The sequence below is a fragment of the Eptatretus burgeri genome, chromosome 9 (assembly GCF_056783735.1).
Source record: "Eptatretus burgeri isolate ZD-2024b chromosome 9, Ebu_testis_v1, whole genome shotgun sequence".
Lineage (NCBI taxonomy): Eukaryota > Metazoa > Chordata > Myxini > Myxiniformes > Myxinidae > Eptatretus > Eptatretus burgeri.
Genome location: NC_140969.1, coordinates 87,496,957 through 87,514,011, shown reverse-complemented (window position 1 = coordinate 87,514,011; position 17,055 = coordinate 87,496,957). Strand labels below are relative to the sequence as shown.

General features: G+C 43.2%; 1 protein-coding gene across 5 annotated transcripts in view; it reads left to right on the top strand.

The window, feature by feature from the left end:
- The window catches only part of LOC147020549 (proto-oncogene c-Rel-like), a 56,271-nt gene that overhangs the window by 11,963 nt on the left and 27,253 nt on the right, over positions 1 to 17,055 (top strand). For 4 of the 5 annotated variants that reach the window (XM_085895981.1, XM_085895982.1, XM_085895984.1 and 1 more), the window contains 4 exons: positions 3,965 to 4,099; positions 9,329 to 9,433; positions 11,739 to 11,957; positions 16,423 to 16,506. In XM_085895981.1, coding sequence (XP_085752107.1) covers positions 3,965 to 4,099; positions 9,329 to 9,433; positions 11,739 to 11,957; positions 16,423 to 16,506 — 543 coding nt within the window. The remainder of the gene's footprint in view (positions 1 to 3,964; positions 4,100 to 9,328; positions 9,434 to 11,738; positions 11,958 to 16,422; positions 16,507 to 17,055) is intronic. The other variant, XM_085895983.1, reaches the window with a different exon arrangement.

Sequence of the window (17,055 nt, the reverse complement as noted above, 5' to 3'; positions counted from 1 at the left end):
GGACGGCATTAATTGGTAACCATCGTGGGAACTGGTATCATGCAGTCCAGACGAAGTCAAGAGGGGCAGGCAGATTTGCCCTGCCCCTGAAGATCATTCATGAAACAGTTCAGTTTTTGCTGACAACATGACAGTGACATTGCAATTATTCCGAGACTATCTCAGTTTATACGAGGTCTGATCAAAAAGTTCCAGGACTAAATTTATTCTTACAAATCGAAAAGACAACACAGTTGTTCAAATTTATATCTTTCACAGTCTCTTCCTGATTTGAACACGATGATTTTTTTTTTTTGTATACACTGTCAAGGCTCGTATGAGAGCTAACACACAGAACGTTCAACGAGGGGAGCAGGAAACAAGAGGGACGGGAAAGGGAAAGGACAAAAAAAACAGTGTGGAACAGAGACATGAGGATATCTGTGGAAGGGAGAAGGATAGGGCGGGTTACACTGGGTAAACAAGATGGATACTGCAGGGACTTTCAGGTCTTTACACGACAGGGACTTTCAGGAAGGAAAGCATGGAATTTGATGGAATGGGGTTTGGGGTGGATCAGCGGGGGTAGAAAAGATAGTGGTTTCGGATCGGGGAAGATAAGAGGTGGTGGTGAACAGCTGTTTTGAAGACCTGGAGTGAAGAGTGCGATTAACGAGTGTGGGAGTTTTTTCCAAAGGCGGGTAAAAGAGGAATGAAAGAGTGAAGGTGAGCAGTGATTCTTGATTTTGGTAGTTTTACCAGAAGGGGGTTGCTGGTGGACCTTGAACGCCCTGTGGAAATATGGTGGGGGGGGGGGTGAGGCCAGAGAGAAGACGGTTGAAGACAGAAAGACCACCGACCTGCCTGTGGTCAGAGGGTGAGAGACCCAAAGACAGCCTCATCGCATGAGTTACCAATGATCATAAATGCCTTGGTTTCCATGAAACTGAGAAAGGTGAGAGGCGGGAGCACCAGCCCAGAGGGGAAAGCAGTACTCCATCAGACTGCGGACGAAAGCTTTGTACGTGGTCAGGAGCTCAGGTGGGCCAAGGAAGGACTTTGCACAACAGAGGATGCCTCGTCGGCGACTGGCTTTGGAGGCCAGCTTGGAAATGTGGCTTTCCCAGGGAAGATCATGGCAGATAGTGAGACCCAGAAGCTTGAATGAAAGAACTTCTTCAAGAGGATTATTCAGAAAGTGGATGGGGGGGAGGGGTGGGGTGGTTCCAAACAGTTCTTTCAGAGAGACAAAGTGAGAGTGTGAGATTTGTCAGGATTGAAAGATATGTTCCACGTGTTGGACCAGTCCCCTAATATTTCACGGGTCTTGCCATTTTGGAAGCATCTCTGGTGTTCTTCTTTTGGGATGGCTTTCAGTTCTTGATCTGCATTTTGGATGATGGTTGATACATCTTGAAATTTAATTTGCTTTTAGGGTACATTTCAGTCAGTGGAACAGAAAAAAAGTTATTTGTTGCCAAATCTGGTGAATACGGTGGATGGGGAACGAGCGGAATGTTGTGCTTGAAAAAATTCCCATGTAGAGAATGCTGAATGTTCCATCACATCGTTGTGATGCAACATCCACAAACATGTCTCCATTTTTCAAGCCACTTCGGTCGAACTGTATCTCTTAGATGTTTCAAAACAGCCAAATAAGACCAATGATTCACCGTCTGACCTTGTGGAATGAACTCATGGTGCCCAATACCTTCATTGCAAAAAAACGCAATCAACATCGTCTTCACATTTTAGTGCGCCTGTCGTGCTTTCTTTGGTCGAGGTTATGGTGGGGTTTTCCACCGAGATGACTGATGCTTATTCTCAGGGTCGTAGCCATCAATTCAAGTCTCGTCCCCTGTAATGATGCTGGGCAGGAAGTTTTCATCATTTGTTGCACAATCAATGACTTCCTGAGACACTGTGAGGCGATGCTTCTTCTATTCTGGAGTGAGAGCCCGCGGGATGAACTTTGCTGATAACCACCTCGTTTTGAAGTATTCAGTCAAAATTGTTTGGCATGTGTCGTAAGAGATACCAACTTCTTCCACAACTTCAAGAATCATCATTTGTCTGTTACCACAAATTGTGTCACGAACACGAGCAGCTGATTCCTCACTGTGTGATGTTGATGGACAGCTGGAGCATGGATCATCATCGACGGAAGTTCGGCCATTTAAAAACCAAGCAAACCACTCAAACGTTTTTTGAACGGCTGAGAGCTTCATCCCCAAATCCATTGTTTTTTTTTTTAAACACTTCATAGGTTTCCTTGGCTGTATTACTGAGTTTCACACACAATTTGATGCACACATGTTGCTCTTTTCAAGTCAGACATTTTATAATGGGACATAAAAATAAACATGCCTGCACAAAACAGCATGTCACTCAAGACTGAGAGAGAATGCCAACTTCCTGCCAGAGGTTTGATGTCAGCGAGTGTTTCCAACCCTGCCATTTGTTCAACGTCCCTCTGGTATACTTCATTTCCCTACAATAAATAAACCTTTCGATCAGACCTCATATAATGTTAGAATCCAAATCCTTAATACGGCTACCTTAAGTTGTATTTGCTCCCTCAACCTCCGGAGGGTCAGTCCATGGTCCTTTCCACTCAGCAACCACAACCATACTTCTCTAATGTATCGAATAGGTGGTATGACACTGGTCAATTTACTTTGGGTAAGATATAAGCTAATTATAACTATGGCTTTGAGAGCTTCACTAAAGTATTTTTTTTTGTATACCTTGTTGAGGCTCGTATGAGAGCTAACACACAACGCACAGCAAGGGGGGCATGAGACAAGAGGGGCGGGAGTGGGAAGGACAATACGGTGGGGGAACAGAGACATTAGGAGATCTGTGGAAGGGAGAGGGATGGGCGGGGAACACGGGGTATACGATTGACAACACAAGGACTTTTAGGAAGGAAAGCAGAGAATTTGAAGAAGGTGGGTTTGGGGTGGATTAGCCTGGTGTTGGCGCAGTGGTTAGGGCAGCGGCTTGGGATCCAAAAGGTCCTGAGTTCAAACCCCATTGGGCCACTGAATTAATACACCAGGGGGTTGACTCAGCCTGTCATCCTTCCGAGGTCGGCGAAATAAGTACCAGTGTACTGGGCCGGTGTATACCCCGGTTAAAATAGGTGTACCATATCCCTGTGTCGTAAGAGGTGACCAGGGTTGCGTCAGGAAGGGCATCCGGCGTAAAACATGTGCCAAATCACGATGCGGATCATACGGATGATCCGCTGTGGTGACCCCTAACAGGAGCAGCCGAAAGAAGAAGAAGGGTTTGGGGTGGATTAACAGGGGTAGAAAAGATTGAGGATTTGGATGGGGGATGATAAGAGGTGGTGGTGAACAGCTGTTTTGAAGGCCTTGAGGAAAGAATGGGATTAAACAGAGTGAGGGAGTTTATTCCAAAGGCGGGGAAAAAAGAGGAATGAAAGTGAAGGTGAGCAGTGATTCGTGATGCCCAAACCAGTGAGATAATGCCCGAACCATCAAATTGTGTAAAACTCAGTAAAAGTTGTGGTCACAAGTAGGCTCTAACGCAACTAGTGCACCATTTGTCATTGTACTGTTTCTCCCCCGCCCCTCCAACAAGGTCGGAGATGGGGGGACATTCAAATGAGCTCTATCCGACAGACCAATCATCTGTCCATGTACTTTTTGTGTGCGCAATATTAAAAAAAGAAGTTTAACATTTAGCTTTCTTATTGCAGATATCTATTCCTCATGACATTATCTCAACCTGATTAGATCACGGCTGTGATTGGCTGGATTATGTTGCCATGGCAACCATCTCGGTAACTTTCCCCATGTACGCAATATTTCAAAAACTATTCATGATTTAGCTTTCATATTACACAGATCTATTCCTCATCCCACCCAAAAGGCAAGGGACCTTAGAGTATCAGCTCCTTGTTGGTGTTTAAAGCACGGTGCTAATTGTGCTCATGATTGCGTGTTCTCTTTGGCAGTATTGGAGAGTGAGTTGCTGGGAGTTGATGAGACAGACATGAACGTAGTGAGGCTGTGCTTCGAGGCATTTGTACGTGATGGCCAGATTTGGCGACCGCTTGTACCAGTCGTTTCCCAAGACATTCGGGATAAAAGTATGTTCCCTTTCATCAACGGTTGAGGCATTTTGCTCACATTTGGTACTTGGTAAAAGCTGAAGTCTTCCATTACTGACAATGTTACAGTCAGTAATTTGGTAACAAAATAGTCAATGATTTGTAGACATGAGAATTTTCCATCTTTTCTGAATGTCATTCATTTTCGAGATTCATCTTGATGAGGAATTCTGTCTTTGGGAGTACAGTAAACCCTCGAATATCACAGGAGTTAGGTTCCTGGAAAATGACGCGATAGTTAAAACTGCGATTGTGGAAACCAAGGGCCAATGAGAAAAGGGGGGTTCGGTTCCTGGGCTTCGAGAAAATATCGAGGAAGTTGGGCGGCACCCAGAAATATATACATCACAATTGAAATAAGCAAGTAAAATAAAAATATTGCATGTTAACATTGAAATAAACATGAAAATAAAATATATACAGTGTAAATTAAACAAAAACACACGACTTTATTTTTTAACTTTATTACAAAACAGCAAGGTTGGTGAGGGTAAGAACATTACTGACTTGTATTGTACTCTGTCATAAATACAAAACACAAGACTTAACATTGGATCATGATGATGCTATTCGAGTGGAGAGCATAAGGGGGATTCAACGATTGGAAGAGCAATTTTTAGCTTTACGACGAAGTCGCCTGCAGCATTGCCGCATAGGAGAAGGGTAAGACGACCCTTAACCACCTTACTCTGAACCCCAGAGCAGATCTTTCCAGCTTGGAGAGGGAGGTACGAGGTGGCATCCTCTTCCAGAATAATCCCGTCTCCTCGATGTTAAAAACCTGCTCTGGCATAAATCCCTTCGCCTCGATTAGTTCCATGAGCTGCGGTGGATACTTTTTCGCAGCATCACAGTCGGCCGATGCTGCTTCCCTGACTCATGTTACATGATGGAGGTCGAATCCTCTTTTAAATTTCTCAAACCAGCCCTTGCTGGCATGGAATGTGTGTGTAGCTGTGGTTACCGCATTTCAGGGAGCGCCTATTTTTATCCGATTTGACTGGGATGCTGGAAAGACAAAGAAGCATGCCCATTACAGTGCTAAAATGGCGATACACTGTTGAGGTGACGGGGTTTGAGTCTGGGTGTCAGAAAATAAGGGTTTGAGAATAGGTGTTTGAAAATGGTGGTTCAAGTACAGGTGTCGGAAAGTGAGGGTTTGGGAATGAGGAAGAGAACAATGGGGAAGGTTCTGCCTGCAATCATTGACCCCGTAATGGCGGCCTGTACAGCTGCCACATTTTCACCTTGAGCCAACTGATCTAACAACTCTATTCTTGCCCAACATCATAATCTTTCTCTGCCTTTTGGCACAACTAACTTTGTCCATTGCTTTACTTTTGGGCTCATTAAAAGTGATGCACGAGAAACACAAGGCTTGTAATGGGAGATAAACGTACACACACGGGAAGGACGCAAGCGTTGACTCATCTCGGCTCAAAAACCATGATTGGTCGAAATGAAATTCCGCGATAACGAAATCGGAAGACAATAGGTTACCTGCGATTGGTCGAAACCCGCGATGTTAGAACGTGTGATTATTGAGTGTTTACTGTATTCAACAATTACCGAGACTTAAATAATTGCGACAACTACGAACTATAGAGTCTCACCTTTGATAAATGATAGCTGATTGGCTGGAAGGAAATTGTTCAGCCTCTCAGTGTGCTCTGTGGTGTTTGCCATTGTTTTCATACCGCCATTGTGTCAATGGTGAGGAAGGCATTTTTCCCAAGTGACCGAGGTCATTACAGTATTTAAGAAATGGTCGTTAAAAGGCGGTGCAACTGCAAATGCTAGAATCCAGATATGGACGGTATTTTTGTGGGGAGGCACGTCCGGAAGTGCGATGATGCTGCTAAGGCTTATTGCCTGTTTTGTGAACCACCGACGATAACATCAATGCATCAAAACTTGACACCAAAGAGGCTGACAAACACTTAACCAGGTCAAACTTCCAGGTACCTAATGCATTTAATTTATTTAATTTTGTCGATTGAAGAACAAAAATAATGTGCATTGCACGAAAACCAAATATTTTAGTTGGAATGTTGCAAAGGGGAAACCCTCATCTAACACTTCCCTTTGGTATTTGATCCTCTTGTTGAACAGACCCAACCACATCCCTCCCCCAAACTGATAACATGTTCATACCTGGAATGGCCCTCGGCTGTTTTGGAACAATTGCTGTTTTTGACGTTGATGTTCACCCCCTTCATATTGCATTTCCTTGTGGTTTTTCTGTTCCTTAAAGTTAACATGAACACTGTATTTTTATTGTTTTATAAACTTAACATGAACACTTTATATATTATTATCAAGTTAACATGTCTGTTTATGGTTTATATACTTTTTGCTTGATTTGTTTGTTTATTTTTAAATGAGTAATATCTTACTCGAACAACACTTACTGGGCTTAACATGTTGGCATATAAAACTCACTTACAGGGATGGTTCATATTTGACCAGACTCGGTGCTGTAAAGGTTAGAGCGTCTGCTCTGAGTCTGTGAGGTCGGCGGTTCGAACCCCGGCCGAGTCATACCAAAGACATTAAATATGGTATGTGCTGCTTCTTCTGAGGGGGATCCTTTTCCTTCGGCATTCCTTTGCTTGTGTCCTCTTGTCAGTAAGTTGTCTTTCTCTTTTTTACCCTCTGTAATCTTGCTCTTCCAAGAGCCTCGTTTATTGGAAACAAAAATAAACAATGTGTGCTGATCAGTCTCCAAAACAGCTGCTGCTTGTTAAGATAACTTTCTGAGACACAGCAAACTGAGCAGCGACGTCCATTTGTTAGGGACAGAGTGGAAGTTGCACCAAAGGAAACTAGAGAGTTTATAGAACACCTTACCTCACGTAGTGTTCAAGTATATAATTCAATTGAAATAAAATGATGATTTTAAAGGTCGTTTTGAGTGTCAGAGTGTGCTTATTTGGTACCTGAGTGTCAAGGTATGCTTATTGTTCCATGCAGGCTGAATGGTGCCCTTGTAGTATTTTACGACCTACATGCTGGTCCTGCCCCCTCCTGCCCTCTAATCTCTCTACCAATCCCTGCCACTCCAGCTCGTTGCAAATAACATCCCAGCATTAGGGTCATCTATAAAAAATATTACACAGGCCTGGTTGCCTATAATTATGGCTGACATGGCTGCAAAAAGAAACCTCTTAATGCTCCTACCCACAGAGCACGTGTGGTCGCTAAATTGTTTGATGAACATGACACAGATGCTATCCATATGTCATGACCTTCTTAGTCGCCAGATCTGAACGCAATTGATCATTTATGGGATATTGTGGAATGGCGGCTGAGACGGCATTTTCCACCTCCATCAAACACGTGTGAGTTGATTGACTTTTTCGTGGAAGAATGGTGCCCCATCCCTTCTGCGGAATTCCATATGCTGGTGGACTCTATGCGACGACGCATACAGGCCGTACTGGCTACACATGGTGGCCCAACACCCTATTAAGTGACTTAATATTGGTGCTTCCATATATTTTGTTCACTTCCTGCATGTTCTTGTGTTATCTCTTTGTCCCATTTTGTGTCTACCCTTTGCCCCCTTATATTGTCGGGGGCAGTTTCTAAGTAAGGTAGATGAGTGATATTAAATTGTAACGGTGGACTCATGGTCAAATCCGTCACCTGCACATTCACCAGTTTAGCGGTGGGTAGTCCCAAGAGACCGTACATCATCCATCAAGCCGAAGAGATCTTTTATTTGGTTTTTGACTGACAGAAGTTCTAACACGATCTCTTGCTGCAGTCTGTTCGTCCATCTGATAAGATGGGTGTCAAGCGCTGTGGTTTTATTTCCTTCTATTGAGGTTTGACACCAATTCCCAACGGTCATGTGTTTACTCATGCCATGGTTGTAATAATCCTAACTCACGAACCGCAAACCAGGTCAACACACCGATGGTGCGAACATATTTAATAAATAATAAGAAAATGGGGAGAACTGGGAATTAAGAGAAGTAAGTGTCCAACAGCATGTATTTCAATAAATGTACAGAAATCACTCGATCTGCTTAACACAGTTACCTTAAATCACTCGTGTGACAGCTCAGATTTGGGGAAATAACAGGACAGGGATAAGGAACCTTTTTCTCCACCTGATTGCTGACGTGAGGTCCTTGATGGGAGATGGAAGTACCAATGGCTGGCGTGTGATGGGAATGAGAGGAAGGGCAGCGGGGGGGTGCGGGAGGGGGGGTGTTGGGGTGTGCGGGAGGGGGTGGGGGTGGAGGAGAGAGATGGAGAGAGATGCTGCTCGACACACTCACTTCTGGCTCCTTCAGAGGGATTCTGCGACCCACTCGCCCAGACTCCGTCAAGCTCTCTACTCCTCGGCATGCATCACAACTAACTCTCCCATGTACTCCACTCCCAAACCGTCTGACTCCGACGTTCGACTCTTCTCAACTGCCCTTTTCATCCTGCTCCTCCCTTCGTTTCACCACGTGACTGCACGCTCATTGGTCCTCCCCACGGACCACTTGTGCTGCGACACGTCCACTTCTACCAGAAGGCCGTGGCGGTCATGCGTGTCTTTGGAGGGGATCCACTCGGTGTTCTGAGCAGACGGTGACAGCTTCTTTCTAATGAAAGCACAAAGACAGTTGACAGAGGAATGATGTAGGGGTTTTTAAGAGGGAGTTAAAAGGTGTGAGGGGTGATTATAGCGCGGGTTAGACACATACGGAGGGGGCTGGTGTCACTATTATCATCTCTTCATACGAACTTTGACACGACCTATTGTTTTCACACAGATATTGTACACTTACTGCAACGCATGTACTAATGGCATAGCTAGGCTATATTATACCCATTGCTCCCCTATTCACGTTCCTGCAGCTGTCATACAAACACGCTCCCCTATTCACGTTCCTGCAGCTGTCATACAAACACGCTCCCACAACAATATCATTCAAAAGCAATAATCACATAAGTTTCCTATGATCATTGTCTTGGAAGTTACCTTTGTAATAAAGTATTCTCAGTACTTTGCACAACATTTCACGGAGATTTGTGAACATATTACCTTGGGGGGGTCACCAGATGTATCCTCAATTTGGCAGGTGAATGTGTATCTCACACAAGTTTTAAAAAAGAATTAAACTTGCATAAACAAAACGTCCAATCATTAAAAAGTGCATATTTTCTCTACAATTATTAATTGTCTTTGAATTATTATCATTTCAGAGGCAACAAATGTTTCGGAGCTCAAGATCTGCAGGGTAAACAAGAACATCAGCCAGGCAAATGGAGGAGAAGAAATTTTTATACTATGTGACAAGGTTCAAAAAGGTGTGTTTAGCTGCTCTTGGTTCTCTCTCTCTCTCTCCTCTCCTCTCCTCTCCTCTCCTCTCCTCTCCTCTCCTCTCCTCTCCTCTCCTCTCCTCTCCTCTCCTCTCCTCTCCTCTCCTCTCCTCTCCCCTCCTCTCCTTTCCCCTCCTCTCCTCTCCCTCTCCTCTCCTCTCCTCTCCTCTCCTCTCCTCCCCTCCCCTCCCCTCCCTCCCTCTCTCCTCTCCTCTCCTCTCCTCTCCTCTCCTCTCCTCTCCTCTCCTCTCCTCTCCTCTCCTCTCCTCTCCTCTCCTCTCCTCTCCTCTCCTCTCCTCTCCTCTCCTCTTCTCTTCTCTTCTCTTCTCTTCTCTTCTCTTCTCTCACACACACACACCTAAATATGAACACAAAAGGATAGCTGCACCTCTTTTCAATAGCTCTAAACATTCTTTAGAAATTGTCTGTTGATAAAGATCTGTTATTAAATTTTTTATATGCCAATTCAAATTGGACTGGAGTTTTTAAAAACTGTTGGAGCTCTCGCTCCTATTTGTATAGGTTATGGTAATTAAAACCTGTGTCCATTTTTTTGTTCAAAACCAAGGCTCGTGGAAGAGCAACGTGATTAAGGATAAAAAAAGGCAATGTGCTGGCAGTGGAATCACAGTTGGACACCAAGTGAGGGAATGAAAGAAAATAAAAATAACTAGAACGGCACTCGGTAGAGTACATGCCTTCGCCAGACTGAATAGTTTAAGTTTTGTTTCCCATTGATAGGCTGGGTATTCATCCAGACCTCAACGAAAATATATTTGGCTTATTCTAGGTCACCTACCTAACTCCTCCACCAAGTTTTGTCATAACCTGTCCACAAATTTTTTAAATATCATTCTATATATCATTTTTGGCCCCATCTCTCAATAGTGAAGAATTGCTTTAAAAATTGTTGTATCTGGATCTGGATCGTCACCAAAATCGAATCAGTTCCTCCTTGTCACACACCCAACCTGTCCACCAAATATCATCTGAATCTGTCCATAACCTTTTGAGATATCCGTCTCACAGACAGACAAACAGACAGACAGGGGTGACAACATAACCACGTTTGGTAGAGGAGGGAAGGAAAGGTCGTAACCTGCAATGAGAGGGTGGGTTAGAAAAGATTATGGGCGGGAATGGGGGATGGCAAGAGATGGTGGTACACTGCCCTCTATGTAGCCCTGGAGGGAAGAGTGTGATTGAAATACCTCCTGAAGGTTGTTCCACAAATAGGAGAGAAGAGGAATGCACGAAGAGGTGTGCAATAAACCTGGAATTTTTGAGTTTAACCAAATGGAGGATATTGGAAGAAGACATGCTTTCTGGAGGAGCTGGAGAGTGCCCTGGCTGAGAGAACATGAGGAGAAGTAGTTAAAAAAAAAAAAAAACCAGAGAGGTCACCGACCTGTCTGATATGAGAGCAACAGCCTTGTTTTTCAGCTTCATTCTGAGAGATGCCAATAAAATTTAGTTGAGAGCTTTACATTCCACAGAATCCAGGACAGGAGCAACAGATGTGATGCCGGGGCACCAGATCATTGTGGAGAGCGGTACTTCGTTGAGTTATGGACAAAAGACTTGTAGACTGTGAGACGTTTTGATTTTTTGGTGCCTTTTAAATGACTGATGCTGCCCAATCTATGGCTGGCTTTGGAACCCAACCTTGTTATCTGCTCAACTCAGGAGAGGTCATGTCTGATAATGTGGTGTCGAAGTTCATGAGACCGAACTCCTGCCAGTGGTTGACTGGAAATTGAGAGGTGTGTTTATTCAAGTCTACCTGAGTGACCGGCTGAAAATGTGATTTCCTAGTATTCAAAGACATGTTATAGGGGGCAGGAAGTAGGTGTGGCATTCCCATGTGGCTGTGCTCCTATTGATATCATCTTTTTAGGTTGCAAAGGAACTTTTTATTTTATTTTATTGCATTAAATTACTTTTTAGTACATCCATCTTGTCGACTCTGTGAGTGGAGTAGAAGCATATGGACACAGGTTTTTAATTGCTATATCCCCCATAGAAAAGTAATCGTTCCATCTTGAATACATCAACAAATATATAGTTAATTCTCACTTTCTAATTCTTGCCAACAGTCTCCAGAAAGTGGACTTTGAATTGTTGAGAGTCAACTGCCGTATATTTACGTTTGTTGATTTGCTTGCATTCTTTCATTCTCAGGGTTCTCGTACATATTCTGGTCCTCTTTACATCTGTTTTCTTTAAATTTGAAAGGCTTACTAAAGGTACTTATAAAGTTTGCCTCCAAAACATAAGACTTTATCTTTTATAGATGATATTGAGGTGAGGTTTTTCAATGAGAGTGGTTGGGAGGCGTTTGGCTGCTTCGCTCAGACGGATGTACATCGACAAGTCGCCATCGTGTTGCGCACTCCACCCTACTGCGACCCAGCCATAACCACCCCTGCCACGGCTTTTATGCAACTCCGTCGGCCCTCGGATGGTGAGGCCAGCGATCCACTGGACTTCCAGTTCATCCCCAGTGACTTGGGTGAGATGTTGACCTGCTTCCGAGTTATGTCTTTCGCATCGCAAAACAAATGCGTTCATGTGATCGACTCCCATTAAGCCAAATAGATAATAACGATCTTGGCCTCTTGTTTCTCGAAAATTTGGAATAAAAATTTAATACGATGCTCAAGCATATGCAAATTCTCATAAAGTGACGTTTTCCATTGCAAACGGTTCCATCTATTGAGGTTCAAACACACAAAGAAACAAAATGATGGATGAAATATACAACCAAGGGGATAACTTGGGTCACTGTGAACCATAACCAGCACAGTGCCATTTTCTCCAGAAACTGAGCGCCCACACCTGCATAATGAATAATTCATATGATTGGAGGAAGAAGAGGTCTGTTCGCTTCCTCGTCATACACATTAGGGTAACGGGTTATGTTCTTCGTTGATCGCTTCCATTTCATGTCGATGGGATTTTATTCATAGTTTTTCACTCGGTTTTTATAGCATTTACTTCTGTTTCATTGGTTCTAAAGTAATTTATCGCCTTACTCATTTGATTGCATTTGGTTCCATGGCCAGTTCCTGGGAACGCAGCAAGCAATGCTCGGTCATTATATGCTAGGTGCAATACAGCAAGCAATGCTAGGTGTAAACATTTTTTTTATTGTTTACTTCTTATTAAAACCACAGAAGAAGGGTCGAGCCCAAAAACCAAAAGCCCCCCCCCCCCCGGGTGGAAAAGCAAAGAAAGAAGAGGGGGAAAATATAATCAAAATGGGGGTGCCACAGATGATTGGCCCACAGTAGAATAAAGAGGGCATGAGTTGATTATGGGAACTTTGCAAACAAACAATCAGAGCGTTCCAGATGGCACCGACAGTGTAGGGGAAACTCGTGGCCTTGAAAGGGTCTCATGGAATCCCGTGCTCTCTGCGGCTCCATTCTTGAACTGGCAGAGAAGATCCGTGATTGTACACCCGGAAGATTAGGCGGCCTCCCAGGATGCTATAACCGGATTCGGGCTTCCAGCTTTCTGGCAACAAGCCTGTTAGGAATAGTGACTCCGATGGTACCCTCAAACAGGCAACGCAGAACCAGGAACGCAACCCATGGAGCAGAAAGTACCCGCCCCAAACTCCTCACACACCCCATCTGGGAGCTTTCCTCAATAACTTTCAACAGAGGCAATGCTCCACTAATGGCTCTTTAGGGACAGTTGGTGGTGCAGCCCTGAGTGTCTGTAGATAGCCTACCACCTATTATTTTTTGTGGTCAAGAGAGCTAAAATGAAAACATTTTTTGTGGTTTAATAAAATGAGGGTCAAAAGCATTGTGCATTCTGCTGAGCCATCGATTTTGTGTTAATGACTCTGAAGCCTAGTTTTTGAGGGTGGAATGTATGCCTTTATTACGTACCTGTGATTTTAACAAAATGCACTTGAAGCGAATTTTTTTTTGTGAATAAACGACAACTTGCAGATCTCAGGAAACCTCTTCTACACCCTTGATTTCAATGTTTCCTCCATGCCTCTCGCAATTCCTTTCAGACCTCAGCTTCCAAGTTGCTGACAAAACCCCATTGTGATGGCTTGACAGACCACACTATATTCTTTCCCACCTGTTACACCACCTGTCATGAACTGATGCTGCTCACTGGACCTCAATGTGATCAAATGGTTAAGGCAATGCATTACCACGGAACAGAATAAACAGAACTGAATGTGAAAATAAATGAGTAAATAACGTCGAATATAAAACAAATACGTACTTTTGAAAAGCCAAACATAATCTAACTTGGAATATTAATAATTATCACAAAAATTCACCGTCTGGTGCTATTCAGTTTATGCGAGAGATAACTGAATGTCGTATTTGATTTGTGGAGTGTCGGTTAGCGTAATCGAATTTCCGGAAGTCAACTGAATATGCCAGTGCAGTATAATGTTTTTCTGCTTTCGTGTCGTTTATTTTTCATTCAAATTGCATTGCAAATATCTGTTATGGAGTCTGAAAATGCATCGCTGTAGTTGCCTTTTGGAAGGATTCTCTGGTCGAGTAGCACCCCCAGCATTACTTTGATTGCTGCTGTATTGCTCATCTGCCTCATGTTGTTTCACCGCCCTTTATGACTTCACTGTTATTTTGGATCGTGCTCGTCAGATCACGTGACATGTGGTCTCAGTTTCTCGTCCTGCTTATGTGAGTGTGTACATGCAAGTGGATCGCTTTTCCCCTCCTTTTGCTCAATCTCTTGTTTTAATACGTAACTTTTTTTTTTTGAAATGATTTATGAATGCTAACGAGGCCTTTGGTGTATGCTCTGTATGTGCGTTTTCAGTGACTCGGTTATGCTCGCCGGGCACTTTTAACCTGCTGTTGCTTATGCAAAATCAGTGATTCAAATCGCCTTTTAAACATAATTTTCAACATTTCGACGAAAGAGTGCAAATTTCAAAATATGGTTATCCAGAATTGTTCTGTTCCTCAATGCAAATCGGACTCATGGAAATATCGGAAATATGAGAAATTTCCATGAATGAGAGGTGTCGAGTTCCTAACTTTTCCTGTCAATACAATTATCTGGCGGTGGCAGTGGTTGTAGAACACACACACACACACACACACACACACACACACACACACACACACACACACACACACACACACACACACACACACACACACACACACACACACACACACATACACACATACACACATACACACATACACACATATACACACACACACACATATACACATACACACATATACACATACACATACACATACACATACACATACACATATGCACATACACATACACATACACATACACATACACATATACACATACACATACACAGACAGACACTTCTCCTTTTACCAATATATGCAAAAATCTAGTATAAATTATTTTGTGATCTTGGAACCAAACAAAAAATATATACTTCTAACGGCCCTCACAGCCCATACAGCTCCCACTCCAACCCCCCCTCCCCCCACCCTTCCCGAACATGGTTAATAGTAAATGTTATCATTTTGAACTTACCTTGTGCATTGAAAAGCACCCAAACCAGATATGGTGTCTCCTCTGGAAGTCTGCCTGAATGCTGGGAATGACTGCAGTTGGAGAATTAAGAAATGCTATGAAAAGCAACCTGTCTTCATGTCTGTAAAGGAAAGTTTACAATCGGTGTGTTTCACCAATCAAATGTGCAAAGAGCCGTAGAATGATGGTGTCTTGGCGTAACCAAAAGGGACAAGAAGAGAAACTAATGGATCAGACGGAAAACAAAATTAATTTACATTCTGCTCATGATCAGAAAACTGAAACAGAGCTGAGCTGGACAGGTTGAAAGAAAAACTGACACCAAGAATTACAAGCTGGCACCTGAGAGAATGTGCCTGGAAGAAGCAGAGGTAGACCAAGGATCAGATGGAGGGATGAAGTTGAAAAAGTATAAAGGTCTCAAATTGTAATGAGGAGAACAGAATGGGTAATTTTGAGGAAGGCCTTTATCCTGTAATGGACAAAATAGGCTGGTCAAGGCAAGGTCCACCTCCACCCCCACAGTCACTACCCTTCTTCTTTAACCACCATCACCCTTCAACAACCCCTCCCATCTTTGCCAACCATCAAGATCTTCCCCCATTTTCTCCTCCCATGAATGTAAAAAGTAATTGTTTGTTACCTCCGCCACCGAAGGTGGTTGGAGGTTGTTTTCACCCCTGTCTGTTTGTCTTTGTTTGGTTGTGAACAAAATATCTCAAGTTGTGAATGGATTCGGGCAGAACTTGGTGTGCAGGTTGCGTATGTAACAAGGAAGAATTTGTTCGAAGATCTGAAGATCCAAATCAGAATCTGGATCCGAGGATTTAAAAAGAAGTTATTCTTCATCATTGAGTGATCGGGCGAAAATGATATATAGCACGATATTTCAAAAAATTATGGACGGATTCGGACGAAACTTGGTGGATGAGTTGGTTTGGTGACGAGAACAAGCCAATTGAATTTTAGATCAGGTCCGAATCCAGACCTGGCCTATCATTGGGATACCTAACGTAAACTAATTAGCTTGGCCGAGGTATGCGCTCTACCGAGTGCCCTTCCAGTTATTTATTAGTTGCTGTTTGAAACTTCCATCTCCATTGAATGCATCATACTTTGAGGTACTTCCCTTATAAATGTCATTCAAATGTATAAAATATAATTGAGATCATCTGAAAAATGAGGCCATCATAAACATTCATCAGCCATCCACTGTTTTCCACAGCAAAAAGTAGGATTTGCTTTTTTTCGATTGGCATTATGTCCATATTGAAGTTCCAAAGACAGTAAGGGAGCGTATTATTTTCATCAGACACCAGCAAATGTATGCGGCTGTAAAGGATCATGTAATCGAGTGATGATTTGGTTGTTTTTTTGGACATATGCTGTACCTCTGATGACTGCAATGATTTACGGATTTTGCTGGTTCTCTTCTCTAGATCCTCATGGTCTCCTGGTGAAACGCAAGAGGAAGGCTGATGCCTTTGGGCAGTTGCTTCATTCTCCTTATTTAAATACTTTTGGTGAGTTGAGTTATTGGCGTGTGTGTGCGTGCGTGCGTGCGTGCGTGCGTGCGTGCGTGTGTGTGTCGTAACGGCTACTTCTAATATGTTAAATCCAACATTTAAAGTATTGTCGTGTTGACAGGGTCACAGACACTTCTCACTGTGCTGAAGCAATGTGCTTCACAAATGGCCGAAGTAAATGGAAAGACATTCGAGTGGAAACGCTGTTTTTTTTTTTGTTTTTTTTTACCTCCTGAATGGAATTGGTATTCAGGTGGTCTCAAAACACATTTGTTGACCAAACTTAGTTTCCCCCCAGGGATTTCTCAATTGCCAAAACGGTTCACACATGTGGGAAGGTTGGAATCCGGTGGCATGTATCTTAGGAAATAAAGGTTTATTATTTGGCACATGAAAAAACACACAAACTGAGAATCCTGGGATGTCAGATAGAATGAGCAAATGGATAAAGAGAAAAAAATGCACACCTAACTACAGTAATTTGAGACCTAAGGTAGGCACACAATCACTTTCATACACAACTGGGGCCCAGCTAGGGTCTTTAAG